Raw genomic sequence first — 25,909 nt, 5'->3', positions numbered from 1 at the left:
AAAGACATATGCAGTGACCAACAAGGACAGCACACAACCAGCATTGTATTAACATATTGCCACCCTGCTGAAACTTGTGAACAAAACACACTTATATTGTTGGATTTGCTTTAATTTAGTGTTTATTTCTCACCGCCTACTTTAGATCATTAAAGTTAACAAACTGTCAGTGTCTACTGTCTACCATTTCATTTTCTCCCCTAACAATTAATTAGGCAAAGATAAATGCTGTAGTGTTAAATAGAAGCAAAACTAATTGCATAAAGCTGATGCAGGATATTAAGTTGTCCTGCATTATGAAAATTGCTAAAACTAGAGTACTGCACCGGTATATATTCTATGTCAGTACTTCTTGCTGCTAGCAATGATTGTTTAATAATTTGTATGCATCTTCCAGAAAAGGGTGACATGATTCTCTTGGAAAAATGTTCAAGGTCTGTTGAATATGCTCATTTAATTCTGCCCATTCGATTTTCAAAATTTCCCACAGCCTACCTATGCTGAAAATTATTGGGCATGTGAAAAGACAACAGGTCCCCTTTGAGTGCAGACATGCAGCATCTAGAAAAAGTGTTTCTCCTGTGCACGTGCAGGCGGTATTATTGTAAAATAGTGGTAATTTCGAATGGTAAGTAGTATAGGACGATCATGCGTGTCCCGCTGCCTGAACTGACCAGGGGTGGTCCAAAAGAGGCTAAGTGGAAATGAGGGGATGGAAGGCGCGTGATCTAACGCATGAATCAAAATGATATAGTTTATTCATAAACAGAATAGATGAGTACAAAGAAATTACTACAAATTCATACAAGCTAGGTTACAAGATATTCATTAAAAATGAGTTATGCCCATACAAGGGCAAATGATCAAGGTATGCTAATGAGTTTTGAGGTGTTTTGAGGTGTTCCCTATTCATCAGAGCCTTGGGAAGTAAAAGGAAGTCTGTAGGATGTGGTAGATATACATGGAGAGGGGTGGCTGATTAGAAGATGTATCCCATAGTGGGTGATGTATTCTCCATTACTCCAGAGGTAGCCACATCACATCACTCTAGATGAGATAAATACCAAATGTATGTGTGTATAATTAAGGTTCTAGTAGAAGGCCAATGTGTACAAAGTGTTGGGATCATACATTATACATTGTAATTACAGACAAGAGACGTATAAAAAAATGTTGAAACATTAGAACATAAATAGTGTATATTCAGTGGTGACAAAATTGGAAAAGCGCACCTGTGTGTATCAAAACGCATAGACGCAGGCGTGCAAAAATGTGCATAAGAGTTGAACAGACCCGGGAACTCAGCACAGGGATGGTGGGAACCAATCAAAATGGGCACAGCAGGTGTACAGACCCAGGAACTCAGCACAGGGATGGTGGGAACCCCTCATAATGGGCATAGCAGGTGTACAGACCCAGGAACTTGTCACAGGGATGGTGGGAACCCCTCATAATGGGCACAGCAGGTGTACAGACCTGGAAACTCAGCACAGGGATGGTGGGAACCCCTCATAATGGGCACAGCGGGTGTACAGACCCAGAAACTTGGCACAGGGATGGTGGGAACCCCTCATAATGGACACAGCAGGTGAACAGACCTGGAAACTCAGCACAGGGATGATGGGAACCCCTCATAATGGGCACAGTAGGTGTACAGACTCAGGAAATTGGCACAGGGAAGGTGAGAACCCCTCATAATGGGTACAGCAGGTGTACAGACCCAAGAACTGAGCACAATGGGATGGGAACCCCTCATAATGGTCACAGTAGGTGTACAGACCTGGGAACTTAGTACAGAGATGGTGGGAACCCCTCATAATGAGCACAGCAGGTGTACAAACCCGGGAACACAGTACAGGGATGGTGGGAACCCCTCATAATGGGAACAGTGAGGCTGCAATTGACAGGCACAGTTTTACCTAGCAGTAATGATACATAATCACCTGATAAATGGCTATTTACAGCCCTGCATTACTTAGTTTATTTTTTCAGTTTTCTCCCCCCAAAAAAATTTGGCGCTCTAGCCGCCACTGGGTGGATCCCTGTTTCATGCTATTAGTACCAAGTGCAAGAATTGTAGAGATGATGTTCTAGTGAAGATTGCCTTGTTTATATAAATGATTTACATTAAAGCATGATCCATGACCTAGTGTGCTTGTTCACTAGTTGGTTTGAAGCAAAAGACTGCCAATGCCCTATATCTACAGTCTGTCTATGTCTGTTAAATTGGATAACAATGCATACCATATGAGTCTTCTCACACAGGCATTTTGCATCATGACAGCTATCATTTTAAATCCTGCTTTTCCACCCTGGTATAAAAAAAGCATAAGAAGAATTGTAAGCAGTGCTGCCTGTTCAATTAAACCTGGTATTATCTGAGGCATTTATATTTGGTACATTATCGGTTAAATATTTTTTACAGAGCAAATTTAATTTGTTACTCATTTTAATGAAATCACAAAATCTGACATGTCGAAATTGCAACACTAAATTTTCTAATGTATTGTTCGCATTATGAAATAACAATGTACTTTTTCTGATTACACACTTTCCTCGACAGCTTTGAATTGCCAGTCATGCTTCATCTGACACTTTTAATTTAAAATTTTAATTCAAGTCCTTTAGTCATTATAAAAGTCACTGCATTAACTTGGTACATAAACCGCAAATGCAGTGAATGCACTTAGAGTATAAATCAAGTGGCATATAATTATGCACAGCCACAAAACAGAAATGCTTCCTTGTTTATTTATTTATTTTTCATGTCCTATCATGACCAAGTAAAGGAGATATTTGAGAACTGTTATTTTTATATTTCATCCTACTACATTTCTTCCAATCATTGTGAACACTATTACTTTTCATTTTCTTCCTACTTATTTTTTTTTTCAAGCAATGTCAAAAATGGAAATCCGCAACTGTACAAAAAAAGTTTAAAGCCAAACTTTTAATGCACAGTTGAGATATAGGAGCTGTTTTGCCTACCAAAGGATTTGTATCTCTGTCTATCCAGTCCTGAGTTTCACAGGCAGCATAGCCAGGTTTTCACTGCTGCAGTAAAGCAATAACACTTGGATACCACGCTGGCCCAGCTTGTGCTTGAACAGTAAAGGAGCAGCAGCTGCTCATCCTTTTCTGTGATTTGTCCTCAGCTCAGTATGTTTCTTATTAGCACATTTGCATCCAGCACACATAATTGGCAATTAGTGCTGCCCCTCCTTTCTCCGAGGGTTTTGTAGAGGGGCTGATACCAAGTTAATATATTTACACTAGCTATAATTTAATATGTTTTAATTATTAATCTGTTATTAATGACGTTTTATGTTTTTCTCAAGATCTGCTGTACAACAGACATAATCCCAATAGGCAAGATTGTTTGAACCCAATCTTAATGTTTGTACTCAGGGCCGGGACACAGAGAGGGCAGAATGGGCACATGCCCTGGGCACAGCATCTCTATGGGAGCTCCAGCAGCTCTCTTCTTCCTGCCTCTTATTGACAGGAGTGACTGCAGTGTCACTCCTGCCAGCACATTTTTTAATGCGGAACATGTACTCATACTCCACCTCTGCCACTAGTCCTGTGCTCACCGCTATCACTTCCCATGCCAGATTATGTGTTTACAAGTGATGGTGTGGTTTCCTCACACAGAGCACATCCCAGCCTTCTGCACTCAGGACTGGGTAGGTAGCTGGGGATGTGGTGGATGGAAGATCTCCGTACTTGGGGGGGGTGAGCTTTGTAGTGGGAGGAGGGGGGGTTGGAGGGAGAGCTTTGTACTAGGGGGGTAGGGGAAGAGCTTTGTAGTGGGGGGTTAAAGAAAGAGCTTTGTACTGGAGGGGGATGAGGGAGGAGCTTTGTAATGGTGTTTCTTTTAGTGATACCACTGATGCAGGGACATTTTTTCCTCTCAGTGACACAAACAATTTAGGGACATGTTTTCCTCTCAGTCACATTACCAACTTTTTCTTTTCAGTGACACCATTGATTCAGGCTTTTTTTCTTTCCATGACACCACCAAAACAGGGACAATTTCTCTTTATGATTGATAGCCCCATATTTTAAACTTTTCTTTAGAGTTTACCACAAACATTGGTACTAGTTCATTTAATGTCACAAACACTACAAACATGTTGGCATGTGCCATTGTTGGTCCCATCCCCTTCTCCTTCTCCATCCAACAGGGGTCAAGGGGCCTGATAAGTGGGTGATAGCCTAGAGGGGTTTCAGGTTGTTGTGGGGTGCTAAGAGAAGAGCGCAGTTTCTCATTTTTACTCTGGGCACTGGATAACTCTGTTTCAGAAATGATTGCCCTACTGTGCAGCGTGGGCTATATTCCTGGACATGCTGCTTAGTGTCTGCTCAGGCCATAACTAATCAATAGCTCTACCTGCATTCCTAGTCCAATTCAGGTCCACAGGTAAAGATGGGGCCAGAAGAATGAGTCCTGATGGTCATCATCATTATTCAGTAATGGCCTTGCAAGTCATTAAATACCAAAGGAATTAAGCCAAATATGAGTAGAGCTGCTTCTCTATACCTGGAAGATATAGGTTATACTAACATTTCACAAACTTTAAAAAAAAAATGTTTATTTTATGTTTATAAAAGGTAGTTTTTCTATTATTTTACAGAAAAAAAGTATCCAAAGCAGCTGTACAAAAAGCTTTTCAGTTGAGGTAGATAGTTGCAAAGTAAGCATTCTATTATAAACTTGATTTGTGAATACAAAGTATCAGTGAACCGAGTCCAATTCTCTCAGGGTTTTTACAGTATTGCAAAACAGATAGTTGCTGAAGACACAAGTGCCAACAAGTTTATTCAGGGCATTGCTGTAAGATCTGGTTTAATGAGATTTCAGGGTTCCCATATTGCATCAAAAAGAATTAGGGTTTGTGAAGTTTGGCCAATAATAGTTCCACTGACTGAATCTCCCCCAATATGGGAATAGAGATCCCTTTGAGATGGGGACAAGATTCACTTTCAAAGCAGTGCTATCAGGCAATTCAAGGCTGTCAGGATATGAGCTATGAGTTGGTTAGTCTCGGGGGGTACATGTAAAGATAAAACAGAAAAAAAAGCATTAAGAGCTAGTGTATTCACAAATGTGGTCTTGTACTGGTGCATGTAGCAGTGTAGTGAGAGCGAGCGCTCATAATCCCAAGCAGCCCTGGCCAGGGGAATCATGGGAGTCCTCTGTAATGGAGAAAGACTGGAAAGCCTTGTAAGGAACCAACACCGACCGCTGTCAGAAGAAACCACACCTACTGTAATGATGATACACCTGAATCTAGATTCCATGTATGGACACGTTTCTGGGAAAACCTCCTTTCAGCAGCCTACTTTGGCTACCCATGTTTGTATATATAGGCTAGCTGGTTCAGAGCAATAACACCTGACAGCTGTAAGTATGACCCACAGTAAGAAACATATTGCCAGTGTTATACCCTTTCGTTATAGAAAACACAAGCTGTGGGCATACAGTGCACATAGAGTATTGTGGCACATTTGGCAAACACAATATTAAAATAATGTAACCCTCCCACACACAAAAATTTAGAAAAAAGCAAGCCAGGAAAGTACCCTGACAAGATTGTGAATTAAAAAAAAGTCCCACGATATACATCCATAGTTAATTACATTGTTCAGCGATAACCAAAAGAAAAATAAACCTGCCAGCATGTACAATCCTGATGACTGCTCTCCAACAAATGACAGCTCTGGGAGATGACAGCTCATATAAACAAAGGGGTATGGTCTCCTGGTTCATTGACCAAATATGGACTTGACTATATTTGGTCAATCTACAGTGCCTTGAAAAAGTTTTCATCCCCCCTTGAAATTTTCCACATTTTGTCATGTTACAACCAAAAACGTAAACGTATTTTATTGGGATTTTATGTGATAGACCAACACAAAGTGGCACATACTTTTGAAGTGGATGGAAAATTATGATTTTTTTTTCATTTTTTTTTTTACAAATAGATGTGTGAAAAGTGTGGCATGCATTTGTATTCAGCCCCCCTGAGCCAATACTTTGTAGAACCCCCTTTTGCTGCAATTACAGCTGCAAGTCTTTTTGGGTATTTCTCTACAAGCTTTGCACATCTAGAGAGTGACATTTTATTCTCATTTGGATTTAGGTCTGGACTTTAAATGGGCCACTCTCATACATGAATATGCTTTGATCTAAACCATTCCATTATAGCTCTGGCTGTATGTTTAGGGTCTTTGTCCTGCTGGGAGGTGAAGCTTCGCCCCGGTCTCACGTCTTTTGCACTATAACAGGTTTTCTTCTAAGATTGCCCTGTATTTGGCTCCATCCATCTTCCCATCAACTCTGACCAGCTTCCCTATCCCTGCTGAAGAAAAGCATCCCCACAGCATGATGCTGCCACCACCATGTTTTACAGTGGGATGGTGTGTTCAGGTTGATGTTTTCCGCCACACATAGCCTTTTGCTTTTAGGCCAAAATGTTAAATTTTGGTCTCATCTGACTAGAGCACCTTCTCCCACATGTTTGCTGTGTCCCCCTGTGGCTTCTCACAAACTGCAAAGGTAACTTCTGATGGCTTTCTTTCAACAATGGCTTTCTTCCTGCCACTGTTCCACAAAGGCCAGATTTGTGGAGTGCACGATGCATAGTTGTCCTGTGGACAGAATCTCCCACGTGAGTTGTGGATCTTTGTTTGTTCACTAAGGTTCTCTAGTAAATCTCTGAGGGCATCACAGAACAGCTGTATTTATACTGAGATGAAATTACACACAGGTGACTTCTGAAGGCAATTGGTTCCACTAGATTTTAGTTAGGGGTATCAGAGTAAAGGGGGCTGAATACAAATGCACACCACACTTTTCACATATTTATTTGAAAAAAAAAATTGAAAACCATTTATCATTTTTCTTTCACTTCACAATTATGTGCCACTTTGTGTTGGTCTATCACAAAAAATCTCAATAAAATACATTAACATTTTTGGTTGTAACATGACAAAATGTGGAAAATTTCAAGGGGTATGAATTCTTTTTCAAGGCACTGTAAAACAAAAGGTAGACTAGAGAAGTGCAGCTTCTCAAAATAGTAATTTTATAAAATCATAAACATAAAAGCAAATGCACTTACATGCGATGAATAAATCAATAGCATATAGTTGTCTAGCAGGTTGCAGACCTCTCCCAAGGATGGCACAGATGGTTGTATAGAAGGGTCACTGTGTATGTAGTACTGGGGGGCCACTGGGGACTGCTGATCTGTGTTCTTCCTGAGCGACACTGCCGATGACATCACATGTAGTAAAGGAGGAGCCTGGCAATGCATTTTGGGGTGGGTTAGCCCCTTTGTCAGGCCTCATGACCCCTCAGGACTCTATACACAGCAGCCCTTCTACACAACCATCTGTGCCCTCCTTGGGAGAGGTCTGCCACCTGCTGGACATCTTTATATGTTACTGATTTATTCATCTCATGTGAGTGCATTTGTTTTTATGTATATGACTAGACAAATTTACTACACTGAGAAGTGGTGCTTACTCTTCTGCCTTTTCCAATGGTTGCTCAGCAAGGGTTTCCTAAATCTTGCTTCTGAATAAGAGATGCAGACACCGACAGTGTTATTTAGTCCTCTAAGTGCTATGGATTCACCATTAATGGACATGAACTAGCGCTGATATACTTTTAACAATATTACCTACTTATTTATGACTTGACTTTCAATATTTAGCACTCTTTGGCAATGTATTTAGTTCATAGTATATTTAGTCAACAAAATCACAGGGATTCCCATGACATGATTAACTAAATATGTGTTGTAGGGAATGAGTAGGGGTACTATGTATCCCTTACTCATTCATCTGAGGGGCAGTATCTGCATGCTATCTGCATGCTGCATGCTATCTGTTAAAGAGGATTTCCACAACTACCTGATCATAGTTGTTGTCCTTGTCCTTATCAACAGGGAAATAAGGTGCTTTTTTGAGGGTGTATGGCCTGGTATGGTTCAGGAGCCACATGTTTTTTTGGCCTACCAGGTCAGATAAGGGCCAGATTCAGCGCCCAAACATCCCTGCTTACTGCATTCTCACATTGCATGGGCAGGCAAAAACAGCATTTCCTTCTGTTTAACACAGATTTTTCCTTTTTGCTATCTGCCTTTAGCAAACTTAAAAGGATTGCAAAGAATTGCCCAATTTTATTAAAAATAAGAACATTGAGGCCTTTCAGGACATTCAGATGTATGTATATGTGATTTGAGGGGCCCAAATTTACATTTTGCACAAAGGCTGTAAAGATTTTAGTTGCATCTATGACCTCCTGGTATAGAGGAGGGATGAGCCAGATGTTCGAGTCGACAGTAAGTTCGACTCGAACATCGGGGGTTCGCCTGTTCACCGAATAGCAAACAATTTGGGGTGTTCGCGGAAAAATCAAAAGCCACGGAACACCTATTAAAAGCCTATGGGAGAAATCAAAAGTTCTCATTTTAAAGGCTTATATGCATGGTATTGTCATAAAAAGTGTATGGGGACCTGGGTCCTGCCCCATATAAGCATATAAGCCTTTAAAATAAGCACTTTTGATTATTCATGTTCGTTTCCCATAGACTTTAACGGTGTTCACGTGTTCGAACAAATTTTTTGCCTGTTTGCATGTTCTGCTGCGAACCAAACCGGGGGGTGTGTGATTGCGTTACCATTAGGCCTAACCCATGTCAACTATATAAAAACATGGAAAACAACCTTTTATTTAGAGTTCCACTTTAATTCATGAGCTGATTTATTGCTACAGAAATTCAATGCAACAGTCAGTGCATAAACATTAAAGGACATTATATTATACACTGAACTTTTTTTTAATGGTGCTGCACCCCTGGGGTACATGTAAAATTAATTATGTAGCTTTTTTTCTTCTTCTTCTTCTTATATGTTTAATGCTATATGTTCCAACATAATGAAAGAACAATGACTGGCAGATTAATAATTTTCTTGAAAGTGGTCTTGATTTAAGAAAATTACTATAGGAATTTCCTTTTATGATAAAAATTATGCAAATACGCCTGTTGAAATAGCTGGGAGGAAGCCATTTTTCTCTTGACATGTATGAACATTGCTGCTACTCTATGAAGAAAGAACAATGTGACCATCCATGAAAGGTGTTCATTTTCTCACCAAAGACATAAATTATCACTTCAAGTAGCAATATCCTATCCAGCATCTTGCAATCATAATTTCCACTCCATTTGGCTACTTTGAGTGAGCAATTTTCCTGTTTTCAGCCTCTGTTCTCGCTTTACTAAATTACTGCTGTTTCGTTTCTTCCATGTAGATGCTAAGAAAAGTGTTGAGCTCTACCAGAAAGGTATGTTAGAAAGGGAAAATGATCAGTCCAGTGATGGCAGGCATTGTTATTAGTGTCTCTGTCAGCAGATGGTTCTTGGATTTTCTTTCATCATTATTCTAGCGTGTAATCACACAAGCAGAAATTGGTGACAGTTTGTTATGCACTGAATGGATGCACGATGAAGAGCTTTGTGTGTCAAAACATTATGGTGCACATTGTTTCTTCTTAAGTAACTACTTTAATGTGGTTTAAAAACCTTTGCATGTTGAAATGTCCATTATTTTCTTTACATCACAATAAATCCTTTATATGGGGTGACAAGTGTCTAATAAAAATGGTCATCTCACTTAGAAATTCATTAAATTGTTATTTGAACAAGAACATCAGATACAGTGAATGCTTTTTGGGGGCTAGGCCTTCCCTTTCTTCAGAATACAAAGAAAAATAAAAAAATATATTTATATATGTGGTGAATGATAGTACATTTACAATATAAAAAAATAAAAAGAGAAATAAGTAAGGCAGTTCATCCCAGGGTTGCATAAAAATAAATAGGTTATAAATCTTAAAATGTATAGTATTATAATTTAAAGAGGAAGTAAACCACTAGCTTTTTTTTCTGACCTGCAAAGTAAAGGCATACCAGCACATTATTTGAAACTCACCTGCAAATAAAGCCCTCCACTGATGCGTTGTCAATGCTGGAAGCCACATCCATCTTTACCCGTCTTCCTTCTGGGTTTGTGGACTCCGGCTGTGTGACTGGCCAGAGCCGCATGACGTCACTCCCGCACATGCGCGCGGGAGCCGCCGGTCATGACACGGCTCTGAAGGAACAGCACAGGTAGCCGTTCCTTCAGAGTGCATGCACTGATGACTTCATCGGCTGCATATACAGTAAATATCTCCTAAACGGTGCACGTTTAGGGGATATTTAAAGTACCTATAGGTAAGCCTTATTACAGTATCTCACAAAAGTGAGTACACCCCTCACACTTTTGTAAAAATTTTATTTATCTTTTCATGTGACAACACTGAAGAAATTACACTTTGCTACAATGTAAAGTAGTGAGTGTACAGCTTGTATAACAGTGTAAATGTGCTGTCCCCTCAAAATAACTCAACACACAGCCATTAATGTCTAAACAACTGGCAACAAAAGTGAGTACACCCCTACATGAAAATGTCCAAATTGGGCCCAAAGTTTTAATATTTTGTGTGGCCACCATTATTTTCCAGCACTGCCTTAACCCTCTTGGGTATGGAGTTCACTAGAGCTTCACAGGTTGCCACTGGAGTCCTCTTTCACTCCTCCATGACAACATCACAGAGCTGGTGGATGTTAGAGACCTTGCCCTCCTCCACCTTGAGGATGCCCCACAGATGCTCAATAGGGTTTAGGTCTGGAAACATGCTTGGCGAGTCCATCACCTTTACCCTCAGCTTCTTTAACAAGGCAGTGGTCCTCTTGGAGGTGTGTTTGGGGTCGTTATGTTGGAATACTGCCCTGCAGCCCAGTCTCCAAAGGGAGGGGATCATGCTCTGCTTCAATATGTCACAGTACATGTTGGCATTCATGGTTCCCTCAATGAATTGTAGCTCCCCAGTGCCGGCAGCACTCATGCAGCCCCAGACCATGACACTCCCACCACCATGCTTGACTGTAGGCAAGACACACTTGTCTTTGTACTCCTTACCTGGTTGCCGCCATACATGCTTGACACCATCTGAACCAAATAAGTTTATCTTGGTCTCATCAGACCACAGGACATGGTTCCAGTAACTCATGTCCTTAGACTGCTTGTCTTCAGCAAACTTTTTGCAGGCTTTCTTGTGCATCATCTTTAGAAGAGGCTTACTTCTGGGGCAACAGCCATGGAAGTCTCCACTTCCAGTTTCCCCCGGATGTAAACAGAGCCATTTTTAAATCTTGAAAGAATTTAATCACACCAAACTTTTAAGGGCAGAGGAGACATATGGGGTCTAATAGACCCCAGATCTCTCTATAAAGAGTACCTGTCACTGTCTTTTGCTGTCACAAGTGATGTTTACATTCCCTCTGACAGCAATAAAAAGTAATCAATAAAATTTAAAGAAACAGAATAAAATAAATAATAATGAAAAAAAATGTAAACTCACCCATCCTCTGTGCTTGTGCGCAAAGGTAAATGCATGTGTTGGTCCCGTACCAATACATAGACGCGATCACACCACACATGTGAGGTATTGCTGTAAGCAACATAGCGAGAGCATACATTTTAGTACCAGAACTCCTCTGTAACTATCCACTGGTAATCTGTAAAGGCTTACAAAGCGTTGCCTATGAAGATTTTAATATACGTTGTTTGGAGCTATTCCACGAGCATGCGCAATTTTAAAACATGACATGTTAGGTTTATATTTACTCAGCGTAACACCATCTTTTATATTTTACAAAAAAATTGGGTGTTTGTGTAAATTAAAATTCATTAACCACTTCAGCCCCAGAAGAATTCGCTGCTCAATGACCAGGCCATTTTTTGTGATTCGGCACTGTGTCGATTTAACTGACAACTGCATGGTCGTGCGATGTTGTACCCAAACAAAATTGCGTCCTTATTTTCTCACAAATAGAGCTTTCTTTTGGTGGTATTTGATCATCTCTGCGGTTTTTATTTTTTGTGCTATAAACAAAAAAAGAGTGACAATTTTGAAAAAAACACAATATTTTGTACTTTTTACTGTAATAAATAGCCCCAATTTTTTTTATAAAAAACCAAATGTTTTCCTCAGTTTAGGCCCATATGTATTCTTCTACATATTTTTGGTAATAAAAATCACAAAAAGCATATATTAATTGGTTTACGTAAAAGTTATAGCGTCTACAAAATAGGGGATATATTTATTGCATTTTTATTATTATTTTTTTTGTAATGGCGGTGATCTGTGATTTTTTTCAAGACTGCGACATTATAGTGGACACATTGGACACTTTTGACACATTTTTGGGTTGATTGACAATTATAAAGCAATCGGTTCTATAAAAATGCACTGATTACTGTATAAATGTCACTGGCAGGGAAGGGGTTAACACTAGGGGGCGATCAAGGGGTTAACTGTGTTCCCTAGGTGTGTGTTCTAACTGTGGGTCATAGGAGTGACTATAGGAGCTGAGAGATTGTGGTTCTTAGCTCGTAGGAACTCACAATCTTTCCTCACAGAACTGGGATGTGTGTGTTTACACACACACGTTCCTGTTCTGCCTCTCGTACCCACGATTGCTCGTGACCACCGGTTACAAGCATCGGCACCCCCTCTGTGCAGCAGGCGCGCGTGTGCCTGCTATCCCACTTAAAGGGACTGACGTATAGCTATGATGGTTTGCGGGATTGTGCTGACCTGCCACCGTATAATGATGGCGGCTGGTCGGCAATCGGTAATATTCATTCACAAAAACCACTGCGCAAACTCCTTGTGACATATATATACTGTTTTTGGGTCTAGTTTTCTAGCAGAAAAAGCTGATTTTTACATGTAAACAAAAAGTGTCAAAAAAGGCTTGTTCTTCAAGTGGTATAAATGTTCAGGCATTTTTATAAGGTGCCTCTAACCACGTATCCAGGATCTGATGTTTTGATTACTCTGTGATTACTCTTTTCAAAGAAGCAGCAGCCTAAGACCCAAACCAGGCCTACACATTCCATAATTTCCCAACAGAGCCACCTCCTGTACGTCATTTGACAAGTGGTTGTCCCAGGATGATGCCTGCAGCTGCAGGCATCACCCTGGTACCATTGTTTAGAGCCAACAGCCAACTCTCTTGCAATAACAACCGATGTGGCTAAGCATCAGCTTGATTATTATTACAAGCAGTTGAAGGGGACATCCCCTCCCGCTGCCTTCCAACACCCACCTGGGCTCTCCCATCCCATCGGGAGACCCGAGCGACCAGCTGGCCCATCCACCCGCTGGCCAGAGACCAAAAAAAATTGGGTCTCGGATGTAGTAACCCGGAAGCAATGTCATGACATCACTTCCAGATTACTGGAGGGATGTTTACATTCCTTGTGACAGCAAAAAAAAAGATGTAAATAGTAAAAAAAAAAATTCAAACTGCCCTCATCCCCCCCTTGTGCTAGAGCGCATAGGTCCTGAACGCACTCAAACCGTGATTGTGCCACACATGTGAGGTATCGCCACGAATGTCAGATCATGGACAGTAATTATAGCACTAGACCTCCTCTGTACATTTAAAGTGGTAACTTGTTAAGCGTCGCCTATAGATAGTAACAATATGTAGTTTGTCGCCGTTGTGCGGCGTGCACAATTTTAAAGCATGACAGGTATGGTATCTACTTGCTCGGCATGACATCTTTTATATTTTACAAAAATTTGGTTATGTAATGTGTTTTTTGCATTAAAATTAAATTTTTTTTTTTTTTTCAAAAACTGCATTTGAAAAACTGCTGGGCAAATACTGTGTGACATAAAAAATTGCAAAACCCACCAATTTATTTGCTAGGGCCTCTGCTTTTTAAAAAAAATATAATGTTTGAGGGTTCTAACTAATTTTCTAGCAAAAATTATTTTAACACGTAAACAAAAAGTGCCAGAAAATGCATGGTCTTCAACTGGTTAAAGAGAACACATTCTTTAGCATTATTATTGATGCTTTTGTGGATCACTGAATTATCTAAGCAAATGTTTATGGTAGCTTTCAGTATTCTACATCAAGATAGTTAATGGATATGTAAACCCTAAATCTAGTTTTCAATATTCCTGGCATCATGCCTCACAGTATCAAATCTTTTTTTGTGAATCTGTTGCGGTTTCTTTCCTGGAGATCCTACTTTTAGGATCCAAACAGAACTTCCTGTTGCAAGCTGACAACATTAAGACACTGGCTTACAATTAGCAGTAGCACTGTAAGACTGCATTTTGTGCTGCTTCATTGGGCTGTTGGATTTCCTATTAGGTCTATCAGGCTAACAAATATTCTTTAGTGTCACCATAAGGTGAAGAGGAGGAAACATTAGGTTTTCTGAAAACGTTCATGCTTTGTTTTGGTATTATGTCACCCTGCAAAACACAATTTTACCTGTTAATCTTTCATACCTATCATACCTAATATCAGGGCTTTTTTCAGCAGGAATGCGGGGGAATGCAGTTCCGGCACCTCTTGGGCTGACTGTATGTAATGGCAAGGGGTGCTGGGGTGTGCTGCAGGGTATTGATGCTCACTGGTGGGGATCGATTTTTGCAAGGGTGGTCTATTGTTGCTGGGGAGGTCTATTGTTGCTGGTGAGGGACCTATTGTTGCTGGGGGGGGTCTTATGTTGCTGGGGGGTCAGTTGTTGCTGAAAGAGATCTACTGTTGAGGGAGGGGTCTATTGTTGATGGCAGCCAGACAGACTTTTAATGCTGGCTGTGCAGAGATCTGTTGATGCTGCTGGGAGTCTATTGTTGCTGGCGGGGAAATTTTATTGTGGTTGGCCCATTGTTGTTAGGGGGATCTATTGTTGCTGGCTGCAGGGGATCTATTTTACTGCTTTTTTTTATATCATTACCAAATTCCATACAAATTACTTAGCACCTCAAAATGATACTTGGTTCTATATTGTCTAAAAGGGACGTTACTGGGAGATGGGTAGGGGCGGAGAAAAGGGGTGACACGGAAAGGGGGAGTTCCTGCACCTATTGTCTGAGAAAAAAGCCCTGCCTAAAATATATATTTTTTTAATTCTTAATTGTAATCATCATTATACTCTCTGTCCTAACTGATGCTGATGGTGGTGGTGCTGCTAATTTAAGAATACTGTTGAAAAAACACACTTTACTTACAATATTTTCACCTGGTCATATTTTTAGATTTATACTCCAGTCACAAAAGGCAGGAAGGAGAACAAAAAAAAGAGTGCTTTTCTCTGCCGCTCCAAATAACACCATAAACTTCATAGTGAGATAATGTGTGATTTGAAAGTAAAATGGTTCTATGCAGGTGATCAACGGCGTAGATCAATCATTGGTGGGGTGTTTTACTCATATCTTCTTATCTTTACTGGATAATATAAGCTTCTAGAGTAGACTTACAACTTGCATAATAATCCTTCTAATCTTTAAGATTGTTAAAGGCCGAATAGATAGTAAACTCAACTTGATTTTTATGATTTGCTACGCAGTCTATTTTCATTTTCTGATAATAGTTTCACTGTATTATTTTATCTTTGTCCTTAATTTACAATTGGTTCATATTTTCTTTCTATCATTATCTGTAAGCTCTGTTTTCCACTAACCATAGTAGCAAGTGTCATGAACTGGTATAATTGTTCTAGTAAGTATTTTGTACTGGTATAGTAAAGTAAAATGTGTTATTCTTACACACAAATATCAATCCTGTGCAGTGTTGAATACAGACATGCATTTGTATAGGCAGCAGAAATACAACATAAAGTTAAACCTTGAGTAGCAGTTGCCTGTAGAAAAGTACATAATTTCATTGTTTCCACTGTCTTTGTACACTTCAGTATGTATTGACAAATATACAAATTGGAACTCTATGATGTTAATAGGATTGCAGTCACATATAAAATGGAAAAGTTTGAACCCTGCTCGCAAATAGAAAATTGAACCAAAGAACAATTCATATTGATGACTGGACTGCATTTACATTATTTTGAGTTGATATGTAATGTGTTTTGGAATTTCCTATGCTATCTAATGTCTATTATCTGTATTTTGAACTGTATTTGTACAGCTTACATTTTATCAAAAGCCAAAACGTGTTTGTCGTTTTGGAAAGGGTGGTGAGTTATTAAAGCCTTGCCAGGTGGTTGACTTTGAACCCACTGTAGGAAATTCATATGATCTATTTATCATATTGCCCATTGTCACTGGGAATAAACTTGATGACAAATCCAAAATCTTAAAGAGGAAGTAAACTCTGTGTGTTTTTTTTTCTTAACTGTAAAGTAAAAGCATAATGTGCTAGTATGCATCGCGTACTAGCACATTATGTGACACTTATCTGCAAATGAAGCCTGCGTCATCCCCGCTGCAGGCTGCATACATCTTTGCCCGTCTTTCAGGGCCGCAAACTCTGGCTGTGTGACTGGCCGGAGCCGCGTGACGTCACTCCCGCACATGTGCACAGGAGCTTCCAGTCACAACACACGCACCTGAAGAAATGGCACAGGCGCACATTTAGGAGATATTTACAGTACCTATAGGTAACCCTTGTTCTAGGCTTACCTATTGGTACAAACTACACAGGGATGTTTACAACCTCTTTAAAGTACAACTAAAGGCAAAACTTTTTATAGTTTTGAACAGAGCAGATGGGGATTATAACTGCTGTTGGGCTTTTATTGCTGTCTGTGCCACCTTTAGGGAGATTCACCCTCGCTATTTGCCCTGTTTACCATTAAGACCAAAAGAGAAAGTCAAATAAAATTCTACACCTTCTCGAGATGTGACAGAGTTTTTCCAACTACACAATGGGGTTGATATACTAAAGTGCAATTGCAGTCTGCAAGTACAGTTTCTCCAGAGCTTAGTAAATTAGAGTGAGCTCTGCTGAGTTCCATCATCCAATCATGTTCAAGAAAAAAATTAATTTTTTTTTAAATTTTCCTTGCATGTGATTGGGTATTCTTTGTAAAGGGAAACTTTACCTTATTTACTAAGCTCTGGAGCAATTGCACTTGCAGAGTGTAACTGGAGTTTTAAAAAATGACAGGTTATTTGCCTTTAGTAAATCAACCCTAATATGCAGTCTTTTTGCTGAAATAAACATTATGACTCTATAAAAGTTGCAGTGTTTGTTGGCCAGGCCAGGAGTAGAAGCCCACGAATTGTTTTTACTTGTTACCTGGAAATGATCCTTAAAATAGAAATGTGATTAGGTTTTAGAAATATCCTTAAAAAACAATATATACACTTTAAACAAGCAATCTCTGACTTCTGTAGCTAAAGATGTAATGAACAAATTTGTCTTCAAAGTTCTCAAGAAATGTAGTGAAGTCATCCAAGTCAGGAGTCAACATTCTCCAATTGTTTTCTCCTATTTCCTGTGTACCTGGTCTGTGTGTACATTAGAGCAGCCCTTTTCAACCAGGGTGCCCAGTACCAGCGTGCAAAGGTGCATTTGCTTTGGGAGAATAAACCTCCTCTAATGTTGTTTGCCCAACATGTGTGGATGTTGCTGCATTCCGTCAAACTATTTTTTAAATTTTTTACATTTTAGCATGGGGTGCCTTGAGATTATGCAGAAAAGGGTGTCTTGACTGAAAAAAAGTTGAGAAACACTGCATTAGAGAGTAGAAGGTTGGTAGGCTGCCAATTCACTGTTGGAAGGGAGGAGAAGAATAAATTGATCTACTAAATGGAAACTATAATTAGTTTCAAATATTAACTTTGCGGAGGATATGTTCCACAGTGGCTACAGCTAAGCTGATGGCTTGTTTATAAAGATTACCGTATTGAACAGGTTAATAATACTCTAATTAAAGAAAAGCTGACATATCAACACAGAAATGTGGTTAATAGTTACTACAAAATCTGGCAACCTTGGCTAGACACTCCGGGTTTGGCACCCTCTCAGCTAGTTCTCGATAGACTGCTCCAAATGTAAACCTTTAGATCCTTAAAAATATTGGCCAACTGTTTTTACCATATCACGATAATACAAAGCCTTGTGCCAGTTCAGGGAATTAGGAATCATTCTTGATACCTCCTTTCTTGGTGGTCGGTCGGCGGCAAGGACCGCTGTAACCCAACAAGGTCCTGATTGTGATGAGAAGCTTCAGTTAGTTTCACCTTCCTGTTGAAGGGTTGTTAGTTTAACCACAGTTCCCCTTTTGTTTATGAATACCAGTGTGTCATGTATTATTATTTATCATCATACAGGATTTATATAGTGCCAACAGTTTACGCAGTGCTTTACAATATAAAAGGGAGACAATACAGTTATAATACAATAAAATACAAGAGGATTAAGAGGGCCCTGCTCAGAAGAGCTCAGAAGAGCTTACAATCTAATAGGGTGGGGCAGGTACAAAAGGTTGTAACTGTGGGGAGTACATTGTTACCAACTTACTAGTGAAATATACAAAACTAAAAGTAGTGACGGAACACACCTGATATAAGTATAATGTTAGTAATGTTATGTCTGAGCTCTATGCTGTGAGCCAACAACGAAATATAATACTGTCACTAATGTACATCATGAAGTTACTACGATATTTCTGTTTATATTTTACATCTGTTTTTTGTTTATTTTTTTATTTTTTATTTTAGTAACACAATAAAAACCTTTCTGATTAAAAAAAAAGATTACTGTGTGCTAAGAATATGTACATTTTCTACTGAACATCATTAATTATTTTTAAGTATTTTTTTCTTACCAATTTTATAGGAAGATGCATTGCTTCTGTTTTTCAGTGCCACCATGGGCCTTAATTGCAATAGCCATAGTTGCCGTTCTATTGATTCTTACCTGCTGTTTCTGCGTGTGCAAAAAATGTTTATTCAAAAAGAAGAACAAGAAGAAGGGCAAGGAAAAGGGTGGAAAGAATGCTATCAACATGAAAGATGTTAAAGATTTAGGCAAGAATATGAAAGACCAGGTAAAAATAATGTATTATTTTAGTTGTTGATGTTATCATTTGTAGAACAAAATGATAATGTGTAAATGTTTGATGGGCTGACTTATTTTCTTAACAGAAACAAATAATAAAATCAATGTAGCTTGTGGAATGCCACATAGACTAGTGAATTAGTATGATTTTCTTATTATATTTAATTACATTCAAAATATTAGGCAATAGAAGGGTACTTATTTGCTCAGAATGGATGTTGGTTTTCAACATTCCTGGGGGTGTTGAATGTTTAAGACTTTGTCAGATTATGTACTATTTGAAGTCAGCAGAGTGCATACTCACTAGCCAGCATAAAGGTAAGTATTCAGTGCCTTTCTTACAGGAGCCAAGCAGTGTTTTTTTTTTGGAAGGGAATAAAAGGAATGGGAAAATTGTGGGGTGTTGTATGTAAATATAACAGAGTGCCTTATGCCAAAGTGTATGTCAGACCTTGTCTTATGGGAAAGGCAAACTCTTATGCCCCGTACACACGGTCGGACTTTGTTCAGACATTCCGACAACAAAATCCTAGGATTTTTTCCGACGGATGTTGGCTCAAACTTGTCTTGCATACACACGGTCACACAAAGTTGTCGGAAAATCCGATCGTTCTAAACGCGGTGACGTAAAACACGTACGTCGGGACTATAAACGGGGCAGTGGCCAATAGCTTTCATCTCTTTATTTATTCTGAGCATGCGTGGCACTTTGTCCGTCGGATTTGTGTACACACGATCGGAATTTCCGACAACGGATTTTGTTGTCGGAAAATTTTATCTCCTGCTCTCCAACTTTGTGTGTCGGAAAATCCGATAGAAAATGTCCGATGGAGCCCACACACGGTCGGAATTTCCGACAACAAGGTCCTATCACACATTTTCCATCGGAAAATCCGACCGTGTGTACGGGGCATTACTGTAAGCAAGAGGCCCCCCAAATAAACATTTTATTTGAACTCTGAGCATTTACACACCCTTCTCTTTATGGTGTGTAGCCCACCCTGTAGATTTATACAAGGAAGGTATGATGGGTCTGGACAATATTTACTGTAAACTCAAATTAAGTCAGTTGGAAAATTACTGACTTTATAGCAATGCGGTGATTTATACCATTTTATTGCTCACATTTTTTTCATGCACATGACATATTCTGCATCTCAGTTAGTAGATTATGACTGATCCCAATCTTTATTTTTATTAATTTGTCAGTATAAATGTGTTACTTTATCATTTGTTCATATTTTTACATGTACAGCATTTTACAATTAAATGTTATCTTACCATGACATTAACTCAAATGTTACTTAATCCACCTTTATTTTATTTACTATGCAAACTAAATACAGTTGCTATCTGCAAAAAAATATATATATAGTTTATTAATTACCTAATTTGATCTAAATAATTTCTGTAAAAAATCTAGAATATATTTAAACATGTTGCCAAGTTCAGTATTTCCAAAATTGCTCAAAAGAAAATGTCTAAATAAAAACAACGATCTACCAATAATTGGCCTACTGAATTGTCTGAGTACAAACGTGGTCTCCTTATCAACAGATGGCACTGTTTTCTAGTTGTAGCTTTTGTATATCTTTTGGTTTTGTTGTTTTCTTGTCTGTTCTCTTCTTGTTGCGTTCATGTTCTGCTCAATAGATGTTAAAAATCAGTCTTTCTTCTTTGCTTACAGCCATTATCGCAGTATAAAAAAATAATGAAATTACATGGATTCTGCTTGCTCTGAGTTTACGAACTGGGATATGCATTAATGTATTATATTTGCAGTATTATTTAAATTTGCTATCTTCCATTTATATAATAAGAAAATGTTTTTAAAATTATATCTTTTGTATAAAACATTTTATATGACAAAGAATATATTGCGTTAATGATTTTGATTGATTAATTAATAGATATCCTGATACAGATATATAATGTATACAAACACATATACATGTATAGTATAGGCTAGGGAAATGTCTGTTTAGTGGATATAATGCTGCCTTTTTTGGGAAATTGGCAGGTATTAACATTTGTTTGGTTTACCCCCAAATCTACCCTGCTACTGAAGTGCCAATATGTCCCAGTTGACATTAATGGGACTGCCTGCATGGGAATGCACAGAACACCTAAGTATGCACATGTTAACAATGTCTTATGATATCAGTTTCTGGTATAATCATCAATTCAGAAATTAGCAATCAGCTCTACATAACTGAAGCAGAGTACGGGAAAAAAAAATTTTCTTAGTGAAATATTATGTGACTTATACAGACTCATCCTCTGAAACAGCTGTTTTGTTGGTGTGACCTCATGGTCTGTAAAACACCCTGGGAATTATTTAGAAATAGAGTGCAAAAAATCAATGTGCTTTTGTGTCAGATCTCAGTCAATGATTTATATTTTAACAAAATTAGGTAACCAGACTAAAAAAATATATATCAATGGTTTGTCTGGAAAGCATTTTCCTAGCTGTTTTTCTTTATGCATTAAAGCTCATAATAAAAATAAAAGCATATATATGACAAACATATTGAACCATTCAAACCCCCCCAAAAAAACACGTCTTTTTTACTTTAGGTATGGGAAGTCATGATGTTTAAATCTACTTAAGATTTAAATTGAGCTATACTAGAGCCTTTCAAAGCTGTAAACCTATCTAATAGATGTGTGGAATGACATGGCCACAATGTTTCTTTGGAAGTATGAACCAACATATTCTTCTAAGTATCCTATGATTTTCTGGAAATCATCTGCTTTAAAGAAAAATGTTTTTTCTCACATGCCTATGCCATTTAAAATTGATCATACTCTAAACATATAATATTGTAGTCTATAACAAAGCCTGTGTGGCAAAATTATTTGCTGTAAAATCACAATCAAACTGTAGAATAGGTTGTGCTGTAGAATGAACTAATCAAACTATATTTTGGTTTCTTAATAAAGTGATTTTTAAAATACTTTTTCACTGAGGGTCATCAATGAAAAAAGTTATCCAGCTCATATTTTAACACGTAGATTAGGAGGTGATTATGGGCACCGCATCCCTAATATTTAATAGAACACGATTCAAAATTTTTTTTCTAGGGGCCAAAAATAATATATACTATAAAAGATATTAAAAAATCAATTTTTTATTAATACAGAATACAGTATGCATCCATGAAGTATTGTGTGTGTGTGTCAATATGTGTGTGTGTGTCAATATATATATATATATCTATATATATATATATATATATATATATATATATATATATATATATATAGATATATATATCTATATATATATACCGTGGATAAAATAAGTATTGAATACAGCACCAATTTTTGAGGTAAATATATTTCAAAAGGTGATATTGACATGAAATTTTCACCACATGCCAGTAACAACCCATGCAATCCATACATGCAAAGAAACCAAAACAGATGAGTTCAAAATTAAGTTATTTGTAATAAAATGGAATGACACAGGGAAAAAGTATTTAACACATGAAGAAAGGAAGGAAAGCCAAGACACCGGCTGAAATATATCAGTAATTAGCAATCCAGCCCCTTGTTAGTGAAAATTAATATCAGCTGGTTTAGTCTCAACTGATGGCCTATAAAAAGGTGTCTCATTACCAATGTGTCACACAAGAAACTCATGATGGATAAAAGAAAAGAGCTCTCTCAAGACCTTTGCAATCTTATTGTTGCAAAACATACTGATGGCATTGGTTACAGAAGGATTTCTAAAGTTTTGAATGTTCCAGATGGCACTGTTGGGGCCATAAATCAGAAGTGGAATGAACATTATTTCACCATAAACCGGCTACGACCAGGTGCTCCTCTGGAGATTTCTGTCAGAGGAGTGAAAAGAATTATCAGAAGAGTTATCCAAGAGTCAAGGACCACTTGTGGAGAGCTTCAGAAAGAATTGGAATTAGCAGGTACTATTGTTTCAAAGGAAACAATAAGGAATGCACTCAACTACCATTGCTTAAGAAAAAGCACGTTGAAGCGCATTTAAAGTTTACTGCACATTTAAACAAGCCTGTGAGAGAATATAGCCTGGTCAGATGAGACCAAAATTAAGCTCTTTGGATGCCATAATACACACCATGTTTGGAGGTCAAATGGCAATGGACATCACCCCCAAAACACTATACCAACAGTGAAGTTTGGGAACAATCAAGGTGTGGGGCTGTTTTTCAGCATATGGCACTGGTAAAAGTCATATCATTGAAGGAAGGATTCTAGCAGCTTTTGTTTTTTTTTCTTTAAAACCAATCAGCTGACCATTAGAAAATCTATTGAAAATAGAGAGAGTTCATAGAAGAGGCCCATGGAAATATCTGAGGATTGTTTGTCATGCACATGTGTGCATGCGACTAGTTTCTCCATGCAAGAGGCATCTTTAAACTGTCATCACAACAAAGGATTTTGTGCGAAGTATTAAATAAGTTTCAGTTGTGGTGTTCAATAATTTTTCCCTATGTTATTCTATTTTATTACACATACCTGTATTTCTGAACTTATTTGTTTTGGTTTCTTTGTATGTATTGATTGCATGGGTTTTTCCAGACATGTGGTGAAAATATCATGTCAATAGCACCTTTAGAAATATATTTACCTAGAAAAATGGTGACATGTTCAATACTTAGTTTACTTGCTATATATACAGTATCTCACAAAAGTGAGTACACCCCTCACATTTTTGTAAATATTTTATTATACCTTTTCATATGACAACACTGAAGAAATGACACTTCGCTACAATGTAAAGTAGTGAGTGTATAGCTTGTATAACAGTGTAAATTTGCTGTGCTCTCAAAATAACTCAACACACAGCCATTAATGTTTAAACCGCTGGCAACAAAAGTGAGTACACCCTTAACTGAAAATGTCCAAAATGGGCCCAATTAGCCATTTTTCCTCCCCCAATGTCATGTGACTCATTAGTGTTACAAGGTCTCAGGTGTGAATGGGGAGCAGGTATGTTTAAATTTGGTTTTTATGCTATCACTCTCTCATACTGGTCACTGGAAATCCAACATGGCACCTCATGGCAAAGAACTCTCTGAGGATCTAAAAAAAAATTGTTGCTCTACATAAAGCTGGCCTAGGCTATAAGAAGATTGCCAAGACCCTGAAACTGAGCTGCAGCACGGTGGCTAAGACCATACAGCGGTTTGACAGGACAGGTTCCGCTCAGAACAGGCCTCGCCATGGTCGACCAAAGAAGTTGAGTGCACTTGCTCAGCGTCATATCCAGAGGTTGTCTTTGGGAAATAGATGTATGAGTGCTGCCAGCATTGCTGCAGAGGTTGAAGGGGTGGGGGGCTAGTCTGTCAGTGCTCACACCATATGCCTCACACTGCATCAAACTGATCTGGATGGCTTTTGTCCCAGAAGGAAGCCTCTTCTAAAGATGATGCACAAGAAAGCCTGCAAACAGTTTGCTGAAGACAAGCAGACTAAGGACATGGATTACTGGAACCATGTCCTGTGGTTTGATGAGACCAAGATAAACTTATTTGGTTCATAAGGTGTCAAGCATGTGTGGCGGCAACCAGGTGGGACGTACAAAGACAAGTGTGTCTTGCCTACAGTCAAGCATGGTGGTGGTGGGAGTGTCATGGTCTGGGGCTGCATGAGTGCTGCCGACACTGAGGAGCTACAGTTCATTGAGGGAACCATGAATACCAACATGTACTGTGACATACTGAAACAGAGCATGAACCGCTGCCTTCAGAGGCTGGGCTGCAGAGCGGTATCCCAACATAACAAACTCAAACACACCTCCAAGATGACCACTGCCTTGCTAAAGAAGCTGAGGGTAAAGGTGAAGGACTGGTCAAGCATGTCTCCAGACCTAAACCCTATTGAGCATCTGTGGGGCATCCTCAAATGGAAGGTGGTGGAGCTCAAAGTCTCTAACATACACCAGCTTCGTGATGTCATCATGGAGGAGTAGAAGAGGACTCCAGTGGCAACCTGTGAAGCTCTGGTGAACTCCATGCCCAAGAGGGTTAAGGCAGTGCTGGAAAACAATGGTGGCCACACAAAATATTGACACTTTGGCCCAATTTGGACATTTTCACTTAGGGGTGTACTCACTTTTGCTGCCAGCGGTTTAGACATTAATGGCTGTGTGTTGAGTTATTTTTAGGGGACAGCAAATTTACACTGTTATACAAGCTGTACACTCACTACTTTACATTGTAGCAAAGTATCCTTTCTTCAGTGTTGTCACATTAAAAGATGTAATAAAATATTTCCAAAAATATGAGGGGTGTACTCACTTTTCTGAGATACTGTACCATATATATATATATATATATATATATATATATATATATATATATATATATATATATATATATACTGTATATATAGTAGTATATAGTATTTTTGCATCTAGAAAGTCCTATCAATGTGTTGTTTTTATTGCTTTTTCTATAAAAAAAGAGGACTGAGGCATTTACTAGTGCCTCATATATGAAAAAAAATATATTGTATATTGTATACTATTATTCAGTACTATACTGCACTTACATTTTTCAACTGTGTTGTGTGTAACTGTGCATACTCATTACAGATTTAGCTATTTATTGATTTATGCATACTAAATTGAATTACAAATGTTTTGAGAGAAAAACTTAGCCTGTCTTAGCTGAATTTATATTCTTTAGGATTCCCAATCTTTGTTGTAAAAAAAAAAAAAGATGCCTATTACCTGTCTCAGATAATTTTTTTACAGTGTTTTATAATACAATTTAGTAGTAGAACTATGGGCAAAACTTTTTTTCATTTTGGATAGAGCAAGGGAGAGTTATAACCCCTGTCCGATTTTTTTTTTTTCAACATCTCTGTCCTATTGCAGAGATTTTCCTTCACTTACTGTCCCATAGCCAAACAAGAAGTGAGAGGAAATCCCTGCAAATTAAAGGAATTTCTTGGGGACCCCCAGGCCA

At 38.4% G+C, this 25,909-nt stretch overlaps 1 protein-coding gene across 5 annotated transcripts in view; it reads left to right on the top strand.

The window, feature by feature from the left end:
* Window positions 1–25,909, top strand: part of SYT1 (synaptotagmin 1) — a 954,200-nt gene that overhangs the window by 704,803 nt on the left and 223,488 nt on the right. For all 5 annotated transcript variants that reach the window (XM_073620000.1, XM_073619998.1, XM_073619999.1 and 2 more), the window contains one exon: window positions 18,758–18,942. In XM_073620000.1, the coding sequence (XP_073476101.1) occupies window positions 18,758–18,942 (185 nt within the window). The remainder of the gene's footprint in view (window positions 1–18,757; window positions 18,943–25,909) is intronic.

This window comes from Aquarana catesbeiana, linkage group LG03 (assembly GCF_042186555.1).
Source record: "Aquarana catesbeiana isolate 2022-GZ linkage group LG03, ASM4218655v1, whole genome shotgun sequence".
Classification (NCBI taxonomy): Eukaryota; Metazoa; Chordata; class Amphibia; order Anura; family Ranidae; genus Aquarana; species Aquarana catesbeiana.
Note: the sequence above shows the minus strand (reverse complement) of the source record. Positions and strands in the feature narration are given on the sequence as shown.